Below are 13,977 nucleotides of genomic sequence, written 5' to 3'. Positions count from 1 at the left end.
CCACTGGGTGCCTTTAACTCCGGCTCCTCCACCTCCCACAGGTGTGTTTTGCCCTTTCCACTGGTCTCTAAAGATCACACAGGTCTTGAATATTAATTATCATACACCTTTCCTAATTGTCTCCCCTGCCAAAGCATTTTCACGACCACATCTTATCTGTATTTCTCCTCTGTGCAGAGTTAAAGCCTTAATAAGAACAGGAAGACAATTTACACCGGTCATATTGAAACCAATTTACCCAAGAGCCACTTACAACCTGTCCGACGAACACAGACCCGTTCAGAGCGACTCGCTGAACGAGTCTGCTGCACAGCTGCTAATAGTTTCAACACCCTCTCTCCCTCGCGCTGGGAAATTGATTACAATTTTTAAAAAAGGACAGGTGGCTGCAAAACAGTCATTTTTCTTAATTCTTAATTTATCTAATCCATTATAAACACCGGTTAACAAGAGTGATTCAATAATTAGCAACAAGAAGTCATTCCACTGCTGCTCCAGCGTCTACCTGCAAGGTCCCACTCCAGACTGTGTTTACAGAGCGACTGGGAGACAGAGGAGGACCAGTTGAAAATTCAGCGGGCGACAGAAGAACTGCTCAAGTGTCTTCTTGTATAATAATGAGCCGGGCGCAATGAGGGACAAGAAGGGCCCTGTGGGGTTGTGGGTATCGTAGGAATAGAACTTCAAAGAAACCGAGCTCAAAGAGGGAGGGGAACCAGCAGCACTGGGAGGATGTTGAGGACAGTGTTTGAAAGTGTGAGTGTGTGTGTGTGTGTGTGGACTCAATGTGTGTGTGTCTGCGAATGAGCCCGGGGACTTCGATGTTTTGGTTCCAAAGATGTCTCGCTGGAAAACAACAATTAAGGACAGATAACAAGTAAGTATGAGCGTGAGCAAACGGAGGTGTGAGCTAATTCCTCCATCCGGCGCCGTAATGAGAGCATTCAGTGATAGAGAGCTTGAAAACGCTGTGGTCGTGGCAGATCGACTCTCCCTGAGGCAGGTTGGGTGCAGTGACACTGAGAGAACAGTCTTCAGCATCTCAAACAGTCCTGAGAAAGCTCGTGAAGGAGCTCACTGAACAGCGCCACGAAGCAGGAGACGCACACTAAACACAAATAAGCCTCATCAGGGTTCTGCTACTCGGGTCTGACCACTATCACCTGCTGCTGTAATGACAGTCTCAACAGGGAGGAGAGGATGGAGGGATGAAGAGAGAGAGGAATGGAAAAGAAACAGCGTTCAACTGGAGCGCAGGACGAGTGGATGTGAAGCTCGAGGAACGTTTGATGGGTTTTGAAAGCTTTGGCTACTGGTGGTTGGACGGAAGGTGGTGGCAGCAACTGGGACGAATGCTGGGAAAGTAAAACTGGAGGAAGAAAGAGAGATAACGGATAAACGGCAGAGAGAGAACTTGAAAGCATGATGGCAGAGAGAGAGAGAAATATTAAGAAAGATAAAAAGACAGAGCTGCTCCTGCTGTGCCTGTGATCAGGTGACTCAGATCCTCCACAGCTCTGCAGTGATTATGATTATTCTGGTCTGTCTGGTTTTCGTTTTTCCTCCATCAACCTTTTCTTTACTTCCTGTGGTGAATTCATACAAATGTTTCTGTTCTAATTCTCAGTTCTTTGCTTTGAGAATTCACAGCATCCCTCCTCCCCGAGGACGCATAAACATTACAAGATTTCTACCGATTGTTTCAACTAGTCTAATTCCAACATGTTGCACTAAACCCAACTGTCCATATTGAATATATTTACAAAAATATATATTTATAGAACAGTAATTGTTGCTGTTTTCTCCAGAGATTCTTGACGTGGTCGAATCGATGCCTAGGTGAGCCCTCTCCCTCCTTGGATACCGTTGCTAGGGCCTGTCAAGCTTTCTGATGTCACGTAGCACATGTCAGACATTTCAAATAAACTCTTTTTAAAAATACTAATCTAGTGAAAGGGTTTTAAAAATACACTGGCTGGCCACAGACATGATGCTGAGCTGAAAGCCTGAGAGGACGTCAGAGCAGAACTGTTATTGTGTTACAGCAAAAGATGACGAAGAAAACATTTGAAATCAGATTTTCCTTCTGACATTATCCTCTGGAGCTGCTCAGCTTCGACTCATGGAGAGACAGACAGTGAAGACACCACTTCCCTATCGGAGAATCAGTCTGAGAGTATTGGACACCGCTGGAAGTTAAGATGTTTGTCTCGTGAGGCCTTGCTGGGTTTGCTGGAGTGTAAACTTTCTCAAATCCAATAAAGAGCCGGACAGAGACGTTAATGTTCAGCTGAATCCTTAAAAGCTCACGGGGACGACTTCAATGCTGCTGCTGCTGTGAACGCAGCTTTGTGATCTTTCTTTAAAACCTAATAAGAAAGAAACTCCTCATGGAAGAAGCACTCAGAGCTGTCGGTTGTGAGTTAAATTAGCAGAAGTCGTGCAAACATTGCAGGTAACGTCAGAGCAAACATCTATTCTGTATTCTGTCGCTGCCTTGACGACTGTACGCGGGTGCATCAACTCAATGCACCTACCTACAGTTGCTAGGCTAGTTTGTGGGGGCCAGCATGATGGTGCAGTAGCTACGTCTGTGTTTGACCCCGGGTCACAAACTCTTCAAGGTTCTTCCCTCAGGCAGGAGGCTGCGGTCGATCAGGACCAAAACCTCACGCCATGGGACCAGCTTCTTCCCAGCTGCAGCTGGCCTTATCAACACGGCCCAGGACCCCCCCCACCAGACTTGGACTTTAATCCCGCCCCCACGCCTCAAGGATGTGTTACATTAAGACATATTTTATTATATAATATTGCATATCATTGCATATTGCAAATTGACATTGCTTTCTCCTGTTTTGAATTTTGCATTTCACTTTTTACTTTATTTTTTATATCTTTTATATCTTTTTATTTTATATATTGTTTATTTTGTTTCTTATGTGTGTTGTATTTATTGTGTTTTTATGTTTTTATGTTCATTGTTCGCACCAACAACAAGAGCAAATTCCAGGTAGGTGTAAACCTACTCGGCAATAAACACATTCTGATTCTGATTCTGATTCTGATTCTGATTCTGATTCTGATTCTGATTCTGGTGAGTTGGAGGCTTTATGGTGGAGGTTGGATGTTTTCCTCTCAACGTCCCAACACATGCAGGTCCAGTTAATTGGTGACTCTACATTACCAACAGGTGTGAATGTAAGAGTGAAAATCCCTGTTTGTCAGGACTTTAATGAACTGGCCTCTCGTCTTTTACCCAGTCTGAGCTGGGATCAGCTTGGAGGAGAGGCTGAAGCAAACAGGCAAGTGGTGGAGTAAACGTGTGTGTGTGTGTGTGTGTGTGTGTGTGTGTGTGTGTGTGTGTGTGTGTGTGTGTGTGTGTGTGTGTGTACCTGTCCACGCTCCAGGCGGTCACGTTGTGTGGGATGTCAGCGATGTGTGTGCTCCAGTCCCCACTGGGCAGCTGTTTGAGCTGCACAGTGAAGTACCTGAGGGGAGAGGAGCCCGACCCCCCCGTCACCCAGTGGAGGTGCAGGCGCCGAGACTCCACGCTGTCCTGAGGAACGTACAACTTCCTCGGTGGCTGCGGCCGCTCTGTGGACGTGGGAAAGAGGAGAAGATATAAAATGATGAGAGTGGAAGGAAATGGAAAATATAGGCGAGGGAGCATTTAGAAGTTTGAAAAGTATTCTGACACATTTTGAAAAGCCAGTCAAACATAAAAGCTCCTACAGGAGTATTTTTGTTCGAAAGCATTAATTCACTTTAGATTAACAGTTGGCGGACAAATCAAAAGACGGAATTATCGCTCATTACGGCGAGTGAAGGAGGTGTTGGATGCAAAGAGTCAAAACTCCCACAGATTTATCTCACATCGCAGACGTGGGTGTTTGTTATGGAGAGAAGTTTGCAGACGCTTTGACCTTTTTTCCACCGACAAATAATAAGAAAACCAGACAAAAGAGTTTTAGAAGGTGTTTGTGCCGTTAGAAGCCGGATTGTGATGCTAGAAGTTCACCTGTAGTCGTGATACATCGATGTGTGGGATTTGTGTTAAAGCTTGAACATATTTAGAGAGTCGGATTTTTAGCAGTGGAAACCAAAGACTGTTTGTAAAGACAGATGACGCTTCTCAAGTTTATCCCGATATCCAGAAACAAAACCAAATGATCCCGGATAAGAAAGCCGCCATTTTGCACATGTGGAGACTCCAGACTTACTTGAAACATGAACAACAAACATCAATGTGATAAGAACCACCTGCAATGACAGAAACCATCTTCGAGAACATGTGACTTTTTAGTTTGGTCCATGACCCATTTGCTAACATTGAGGAGGCGGGGTTTATGACGCCTACCGCACCCAGCCACCAGGGGGCGATCAGGATGCTTTGGCTTCACTTTTGACGAAGCCGTCATTTATATACAAATTATGTTGGAAACTCACAGATTATGATTTCTAGAAGAAGCTTTCACTTAGTTTCAGTTCAACTTTGGATTGAATTAATTTGAATACAGCGTGAATCTCTACTAGAACTCATGTAAGAATCTGATTAGAGACAAGAAATCAGTTTTTCAAAGAGTAAAATCTAGATAGAGAAATCCAGGCTTGTCTAATCCCCCCCGCTTTGACTAAAGAATCCAATGTTTAATAAATCAGTTTACAGCCGACTCAGCTGGAACCATGCAGCCCAAAATGCATGTAAAAGCACGTGTGAGATGATCGCTGTGCGGGAACATATACGCATTCGATATGTTTCTCCACTCATCCGTTCCTGCTTCTCCTTTGATTTCCCTCTGATGTGTCGCCACAGATATTGAAATGAGTGGTGACCTGAACAAATGGAGGCCATCACGGACCAGATGCTGCAAACAGCTTGAAACACTGGACACGAACGTCCCGCGTTTACATCACACACGTGCACCAGTGTGACTGCTGCAATGAATAAATATGTGTTTAAATGAAACAAGACATCTAACCACTGCGGCGTAAAAGAAACAATATTCTCAGCAGATTGACAGTGTGTGTGTGTGTGTGTGTGTGTGTGTGTGTGTGTGTGTGTGTGTGTGTGTGTGTGTGTGTGAGTGTGTGTGTGTGTGTGTGTGAGAGAGAGAGACTGTGGATTTGTCTTCACTATTCAATTAGGAGATGAAAGATGGCTCCAGGAGTCATTGTCTTTGTGCGACTGTGTTGCGGGTAGTTGTGTGTGATCAGTGGACATGGATACACACGTGCTGTATGTGCATGTAGACACAAAAACAAAAACACATGGTCGGGGGGGGGGCATTAGTGTTTAATTTCAGGGGCGGGGGGGGGTTATCGATTACGTCTAGAAATAAAAGCGCTATCGATTCTCTCTGAAGTTTAATTAATCGCCAATTACGCTTTGAAACATACGCAGAAGCACACACGCACACACACACACACACACACACACACACACACACACACACACGGACACACACACGGGGGCACACCTTCCCTCATTCATCCTTATCACAAGTCATTTTAGTCAAATCTGTCCGTCTCCCTCTTTCCCTCTCCTCTTTATTCTTCATCCTCATCCAGATTTCTCTGTTCTCTGCCTCCTTTGTTTCTCTGATCCCATCTGTGTCTCTCTGTCTGTTTCCCTCTCGTTCTGTTCTCCGGTAAAGATCATGTTCTGATAATCAGCTCATAACTGTCGGAACACGTACATGCCCTTTGAGCACCAACACCACTGTTTACTGCTACACCGCGGAGAGGGGGGGGGAATCTGCACGTCTTTGGAATGTGGGAGGAAGATGCTTTTGAACCAGGAACCTTCACGAGACTCTTCCCTTCATACAAAATACATATGATTTATTTAGTGTTTAATGGAAGTCTATTGTGATGTGTCCACTTTCAGTTATTTCTTTATATTCAACGTTATATTAACACAATTTATCTTGACTTTCTTTCAGTTTTAACCCCAAACTGTGGTCAGGTTCAGAACTACTCAGAAGGATGGAGCCAAAGAAGCAGGAAACAAACAGGAAACACCATTGAGGCTCTTCTAAGTGCTCGCCGAGGGGGGGTAAGGGTGTATTTGATTTAGACTTAAGTATGACTAGTTGGATACTTTGGTTTAAAAGAGTGTTTATCTCCAATTATAGATGAACTGTGGTTTTTTGTTTGATTTGTATTTGGTTTGTTTGAAGTCGATCTACTTTGTCATCATAGCACGAGGTTAGTTCTCTTTATCTGGAATTCTTTTTTTCTCCTTTTAGGGTAAATACTGTATATTCCTAACTTTAAAAAATCCACCTGTGACCCCTCCTATGACCTCCAGCTCCGTCCCTCACCGGGTGGTGCTAGAAGAAGGGGATGATGGGGTGGATGGGGGGGGATGGATTCTGCTAAATAAAGCAACTGCTTCATTCATTACCTTATCAGTTATCACCCTCTTGGAGACAAACACCCGATTAGACAAATATCTCTGGAGGGAATCACAGTTTTTGTCCATGATACATGCGGCACGTTAACGCTGCCTCACACACACTCACACACACACACACACACACACACACACACACACACACACCCGCAGGCCCACTCAAAAAAGCAATTTTCTCTTTCCAGGGATTAAGTTGGTCTCTCCAGCATCATCAGAAAGAAATCTCTATTAGAGCATTCTGTCTATCTCCCAGTGAGAACGGGCCATTATGTTACTGAAGTGGAACAGGGAACCACTGGATTCTGTTTCTAAAGAAATCCTGATAATGATGCTGCCGATGTCACGATATCTGATCCAATTAAAATGCGCTACACACGCCGAGAGCTGCGAGCGGAATATCAGACATCATGATTTCTAGTTTTTCATAAAAATTCACTGGCACGATTTATTATAAGGACTTTTGTAGCATTTCAATGCTTCACCAGACGTGTGGCCGACAGAGAGAATCGGACAAAGAGATCAGGGACGAACGTATATGAAAGGTTTCGAGTCGTGTTTCAAAAAGTTATTCTTCCGATGGTCCATTGAGACACGAGAGCCGCTGTTACTTTAGAAGTGACAATGAAAGTGATCTTTTACTTTCAAGGGATGGCTCCTCTTTTCTCAGGAGTCAAAAAACCTTTTGAAACTAATTTTGCTAAACATTTCATTTTAGGAGAAGGAAAATTAATTATCATGGATTATCAAAAAAAACAATTTCCAGGAGTAACAATGCAGTGTTTTTAAAACTTAGTTTGGTGAAAGAAGAAAAAATATGATGGACAGTTAATTGTCCATGTCTTTATAGTGACTATAATCAATATTCTTTTATTAAATTGAATCAGGATGAACTATAATGGGAATAAAAGGGAATTATCCCCTGGCTCTAGAGACCTCTTTTGTCAAACTGGCAACAAGAACACTTTCAAAATATGGTTTCAAACTAGAATTCCCAACTACTGTTTACAACCTATTTGTTATTTAAAAAAGATATTCACCAGATGTCAGTGAGTTCATGAAACATCTATTTTTAAAGTTGGCTTCCTGCTGTTCACTCTGTTAACTTAACTCAATCTTCTACAGTCTGAATTTAGAGAAAAATAGCATTTATGCAGTGCAAAATAAATTCAACTGTATAACCTGGTGCACATGTCAACCTGTAATTGCGTCAATGGAAGAAATAATTCTTAAAATACACTGAGAGGAGATAAAAGCATCACAACCTCCCTTTCTGAGGAGGATGAAAAGTGAAAAATAAACTTTATTCCTCAGTCGCTTTAGCTCTTTTAAAATCAAGTCACTATAAAGAGCTGTTCATCCTCTTTGTCCATCAACTGCCTGAAGGAGAAAATGTCATTTTCAGGTTCCAGGTTGGACAAAACTAAGGAGAGTCACAGCTCAGTCTCCGATATCTCTGTTCACATTACTGTTCTACTTCATCTACTCTTCTGAGTCACATGTCTTATCACAAAAGACAAAATTACCACAATTTAAGTCTTCTTCCCTGCCCACACCAGAGCATGATGCCATGAGTTGGTGAGATAAGCTGAAAATCTTCATTTCACTCGACAAGTCAGTTAATTTGAGTCTGTTTAGTAACACAATAAACACAACAAGCGTTTCATGAACTGTTGCACAGATCCTCGGGGGAGTATTTGAAACTCCAAACGCTCGTTATTCCCTCGTACAACTAATACCTGGTGATTTCAATATCTACACATGTCGCCGTGCATGCTCCGTTAAATCCGCTGGAAATTTTAAATGTCATTTCATCTTTTTTCTCTTTGCACAGCGACTCGTGGAAAAGGTCAGACGTCTTATTTTTGCTCCAACATTTGGAGCCCAGTACAAACGCATCGTGCACGTTCAGCCATTAACTGCTCGTTGGATCATGGAGGATCTGTCTGAGCTGTTTGCTTTTCTGCGTCTGGACTTTTATCTTTTGCAAAGATTTCATAAAGACCACGACTCATTACACCCGTTAAATAGAGATCATAACAATTGTAAGTGCAAAAACTTGACTTGACTTTTCCGTACCATTCCCACACTTTAAGAAATAGCAAACCCGAAATATGGCTGACCAATTTGCCTCTATTTGAAAGTTAAAACACATGATTGTCTACTATAACAGACTATGATACAAGTTTGAAGAGCACATGTACAATTAATAACATTAATCAAGTCACTCCTGCTTAACCTTGGCTCATTTACAGGATTTCCTGACCAATCTGGTTTATTAAAGACCTTTTATCTGTGTATTCATCTTTGTAATGGAATGTGAATTTCCTTGCTGGTTCCTGATGCATGAATGCAGCACAGGACTGGATGAAGAAAGCAGATTTTACTCGTCATTACTCAAAGCCTCTGAGCTCACAGCCCATTATTCTAGTTGAATTATCCAGTAATGTAGAGAAGTATTTTTTTTTATAAATAGAAAACAAAGACACTCGTTATGCTGGTTCCATTAGTGTGTGATTTAATACAGTTCCACAATTTAATCACACTCTTACTGGGCCTGTGTTCATTCATTTTTAAAGAGAGAGAGAGAGAAATTGATTTTTAACAATCACACACAACACAAATTACTGCTCTTTGTCATTTTTCCCCCACGTGAATGAAGATGTACGACACGTCTCACTTCCTACCAGTGCACACAGAGGAACCATTAACGTTTTCCTCCTTCTCCAACTCGCTGTTGCAGCTCGGTTGCTCCTTTAACTACACATATGTCTGGTTAACTATTAAATGGGGCTTCTAACCACATCTTATGTTCCTCAGCAGAGAGAACAGAGACTGGACTGTGTTTACAAAGAGTTATTCTGGTCTTAACGACCACTCAAAGCTCTTCAAAGTACAGCTGACATTCAATTATTTGGGCTTTGTTTATCAGTCATGCATCTTACATGTGATTGTCTGTGTGTCTGTGTGTGTGTTGACAGATGTCAGAAGCACTTTGAGTGTTAAATGTATTACAATTCTTTTATGCTGCAAAATATTGTTTTGAAAGAAGCAACAGTGATGATTAGAAAAGCTTCGTCGTCCATTAACAAATATCTCTGCGAAAACAAATCTATTTGCTTTCAATCCCTATTAAAATTTAGTTGTGTTCCTTAAATTAAAGCACAGGAGAATAGTTTCAAAGAGGAAACCGTCTCTCTCGTTCACGTCATTAACAATAGTTAGTTTGAGTTTCTTCACAACACTTTGCCACCAACCTCAGGACGACGCTATAGTTAAACACACCGGCAGTGAGACTCCAGGCAGAGCTGAGAATATCACCTCTCATCAGATGTGTGCCTGATGAAAAGCTGCCTTGATGAATCACTCACATCATCTCAATGTTTTCTGTCACACTCTACAAACACTGTTCAAATTAGATTTCTATAAATTCTTTACGTACGTTCAGCACTTTGTGTTTCGGGGTGAGAGGCGGAGTGTCGGGTCGGATGTTTTAATAGGAGCGTGATCCCGAAGTTCTGCTAAAGTTGAAGGGCTGACTTTCACAGTTCATGTCACTGATGTTTGCCTGCAGAAGCTTCTGGGGCTGCACCCATCTACTTGAACTCCATCATACGGGCCTGTGCTCCGTGTCGGCCACTGAGTTCCTCTGAGGAACGCTGGCTGACATTTCCATCCCTGCACAGAGGCGATCACAGTCCGGACTCGTTTGTTCTCTGGTGGAGGAACAAGCTACCGAATGCAACCAGAGAAGAAGAGTCCTTCTCGTTCTGCAATCCCGCACCCCCAGGCTCAGAGACAGTTTCATCCCCCAGGCCATAAGACTTTTAAACTCCTCTGAACTGCAATAACTCCACCAAACCAGCACCCTGGCATATTTGAATATTTGCACTACAGCACAAATTGCACTACTGTTGTTTTATTTTTCTCTTCATCTGTAAAGACATATATTTAGATATATATATTTTATTTTCTATTTTAAATTGTATTCTATTTTATACTATTTCTATTTTTATTTTATTTTTTTGGTAATTACTTGAGCATTGCTTAAAGAGAGCCTGTGACTCAAGTATTTCATTGCCAGCGACTGCTTCATGTTATCTCTGTGCATTTGACAATAAAAAAATCTTGAATCTTGAATCTCCTCTCTCTTGAAGACTCTCCTCCTCAGAGAGCACCTCCTCTCTCAACCCAACTAACTCCCTAACATGCCTGACAAGCACTTACCTCCTTCCCTCAACTCCTAAACTTGATCTTGTTGAACAGATTCACCACTTAGCACTCACTTCAAGGTCCACACTGTTCTGAAGATTTGAATGTAAGAGTCAATGTAAATGTACGTGTGTGTCCTTTACCTCTGCGTTCCGTGGTGACCACCCGGGCCTCCTGCTCCTCCCCCCAGCCCACCGCCGTGCGAGCGGTGAGTCGGAACACGTAGGTCTGCTCCGAGGAGAGTCCCGTGACCGTGAACTGCCGAGCGTTGGAGCCCACCTCCACCGTGGTCCAGCGCAGAGGGTCCCGGCTGTCCAGGCAGTAGGAGATCTGGTAGCCTGGGGAGGTACAGAAGCATTAAAGACGCAGGAAGACAGAGATTTGAAGAGTGTGAATACGATTCCTCGGTGTGTTATTTTGTGGCCTACTTTCCATCAAGGAACCCACAGGAATCAAAGGAGGAACAACATGAGACAGGAGAGAGTCTGGAAACACGGCTCCGCGATGCCAGAGAACACAAATCACATCTCCACAACAAACACAAACAGGAAAACACACTGTTCATTTACACGTCTTCACCACAAACTGCGTGTGAAGACAAATGATGTAACTGTTGCCACTATATTACTTTAATATGTTGTAAAGGTTTTCCAATGTATATTTTGTATTTGTATATAGCATTATTGTGTAATTAGAGATAAGACTTTTATTTTGACGCCTCCGCTGAGCTGCTTGTGAGAGTGAGAGACACAGAGAAGCAAGCAGAGGTAGTTACACACGTCTAAGAGTTCGTAGAAGATAAGAAGATTCCTTTTCAGAGCATGCAGCCAACGAGGTATTTTGTCTGTTTGTTATTTACTTCAACCTTGATTGTAATCATTGATACTGTGTTTGCTGACTAGCTAACGTTGTGTGTTATGTCTTTGTTACCGTGTATAACCTAGTTTTCACGGTTTGATGTGGAGAACAAGACTTCATTAAAAACCCGTAGAGGAAACCATTTGTTGTCTGACTGTGCTTGGGAGGGAGTCACAAATGAAGCGTCTCCACCTCCCCCCCCACTATTTAGAAATGAATCCGAAATATCCCAGATACCAATGTTGTGCATTTGGGGAAATAGTCTGATCGGGGAAATGGAGTCACAGAAGCAAAGTCCCAGTGATACACACACACACACTGGAATCAGGAGTCACACAAGTTCTATATAATCAAATAAAATAATATAAATAAATGTAATATAACTTCAAGGTGATAAGAAATACCTCAAATAAAAAACTGTCTTAGAGTAAAAATGTATTTGATGTGATCTTTGATTTTTTTAGTTTGACCCACGTCCCACGTTCGAGCTGTCAAGGCTTCTATCTTTATCTATCTTTATCTTAACATTCCACTCACACACACACTCACATCCAGTCAGTCCCCCAACACATTATGTAATCATACATCCGTGCGCTGTCCCCTTGGCTGTGACCCATGGCGAACACGACTGACGTCTGTTTCTCTGTCTCCTGTGCAGCCGGCCATGTAATAACACAACCACACTTTAACACATACACACACACACACCGTGAAACCACTGATCCCAGACCAGGCTTTCCACAGGCCACTGGCCACTCACACAAAAAGACGAAACCCTCAACATGAAGATTGTATTGTACACCAAAACACGCACAATCACGCTTCCATGAAGTCACACAAAACATCTGAGGAGGGAAATGGTCGGGATGATAATCTGCTCAGAGGAAGATAATCTGGTTGTGTGGTTGATAATCTCATCAGATCGTCTGAGTCTGTGTTAACGTGCACGCAGCGTGTGGGAGATTATCGGATAACAGCTACACTACAAATCCTCTCGCATCAGAACAATTGGGTCAGAGCGCTTCATTATGTTCGCTGCTGAATCTCATTAGCACGTCGCTGCCATCAGAGGCACGAGTTTAAATCTCCATTACAAAGTGACTGTGTCATGTCGGGGAAAGGCCAGCTCCGTCTTCTAGAGACAGATTCAACATCCTGATTCTTCCGGCTTTTCAAAAACCTGTATCTGCATGTTGTTGTGTCCTTGTCTGAATCGATTTGTGTCGTACAGGAGCAGCAGTGCCACCACCGAAGCCACTTGAAAGTAAATAGCAGTGAATTCTTTGTGCTGTGCTTTTACTTTAATATAATTCTGGAGCTGAACGCTTATAAATAAAACTCTGGACGGCAGTGAATGCAGGTCACACTGACTCGTCTCATCCCTCAACTCCCATTTCAACACGACAAATTGTATATTGTGTTAAATCATGTCTCCTTGTGTAGTTGTATCAGTGGATCTGAGGATAAAACTCCACTGAGGCTCAAACAGACAAGGTTCTATACATCATCTCCTTTTAGACCTGTCAGCCCTTTTCCCTCCAAACTGTGACTGAATGCTGAACGTTCAAATTATCACTTTTCACTCTTATGATCGTAATTGATGTGTTATTTTTATGTCACGGGTTGTTTTAATGGATTGTTATATATCACATCTATATGAGATATTTATCTGAAGCCCTGGAGATGTGTCTAATGGTCGGATTGCGGACGGATTAATTGAAGGGTTGATTTGATCCGCTTCACTAATTTACTAATTTACTATTTTATTTCCCCGTGTATAGAAAATATTCATCCATCCATCCTTGATTGAAATAAACCATTGAAGCAGTTTTGTGGGATCTCTGTGTAAAAACACATTTGTCCTGTATTGGCCACGGTTCTCGAAGCAAAATAGGTGTTTTCTATTTTTGTGGTACATTTTTACATGTTACCTGGGTTGAAACTTGTGTCGTATAATTTGTGGAACTCAGGAACACACTCCTTTGTGTTGACATTCAACCTGAGCTGTCAAAACCTGTCGATCTGGGTCCAGACAAAGATTTAGAAATGATATTCGGGTCGGGTTGGTCACGTGGGACTCGCTTCTCCTCCATTGTGCGGTCAAAGCAGAGATGTTTGAGAGATGAAGGTGGTGTGTGTGTGTGTGTGTGTGTGTGTGTGTGTGTGTGTGTGTGTGTGTGTGTGTGTGTGTGTGTGTTATTCAAACCCTTGTGTTAAATTGGTTATGACACGCCTTTTGGAGCAAATTAAAAAATGAAGTACTAAAACCAATTAAGTAGTATAACATATACAAACTGACTAGCCTGAATCCTTAATTTTATCGCTTTAATGCACAAAAACACATTACATGCTCTGATTTTAATTATAATTAATATGTAGTATGGAAATGGGACCCGGGTTCAGTTTGCCATTGGGATGTTTGCGTGCATAAGGATTTATCATATTCATATAGACGCACACACGCTTCACTGCCTCCTGCTGAATTAGATTGTGCA

General features: G+C 42.4%; 1 protein-coding gene across 1 annotated transcript in view; it reads right to left on the bottom strand.

The window, feature by feature from the left end:
- The window catches only part of LOC133015749 (protein sidekick-1-like), a 157,854-nt gene that overhangs the window by 21,714 nt on the left and 122,163 nt on the right, over positions 1–13,977 (bottom strand). The window contains exons 30-31 of the mRNA XM_061083021.1: positions 10,768–10,962; positions 3,393–3,594 (exon numbers count right to left, since the gene is read on the bottom strand). Coding sequence (XP_060939004.1) covers positions 3,393–3,594; positions 10,768–10,962 — 397 coding nt within the window. The remainder of the gene's footprint in view (positions 1–3,392; positions 3,595–10,767; positions 10,963–13,977) is intronic.

The sequence above is a fragment of the Limanda limanda genome, chromosome 2 (genome assembly GCF_963576545.1).
Source record: "Limanda limanda chromosome 2, fLimLim1.1, whole genome shotgun sequence".
Lineage (NCBI taxonomy): Eukaryota > Metazoa > Chordata > Actinopteri > Pleuronectiformes > Pleuronectidae > Limanda > Limanda limanda.
This window is presented reverse-complemented; position numbering and strand designations above follow the sequence as displayed.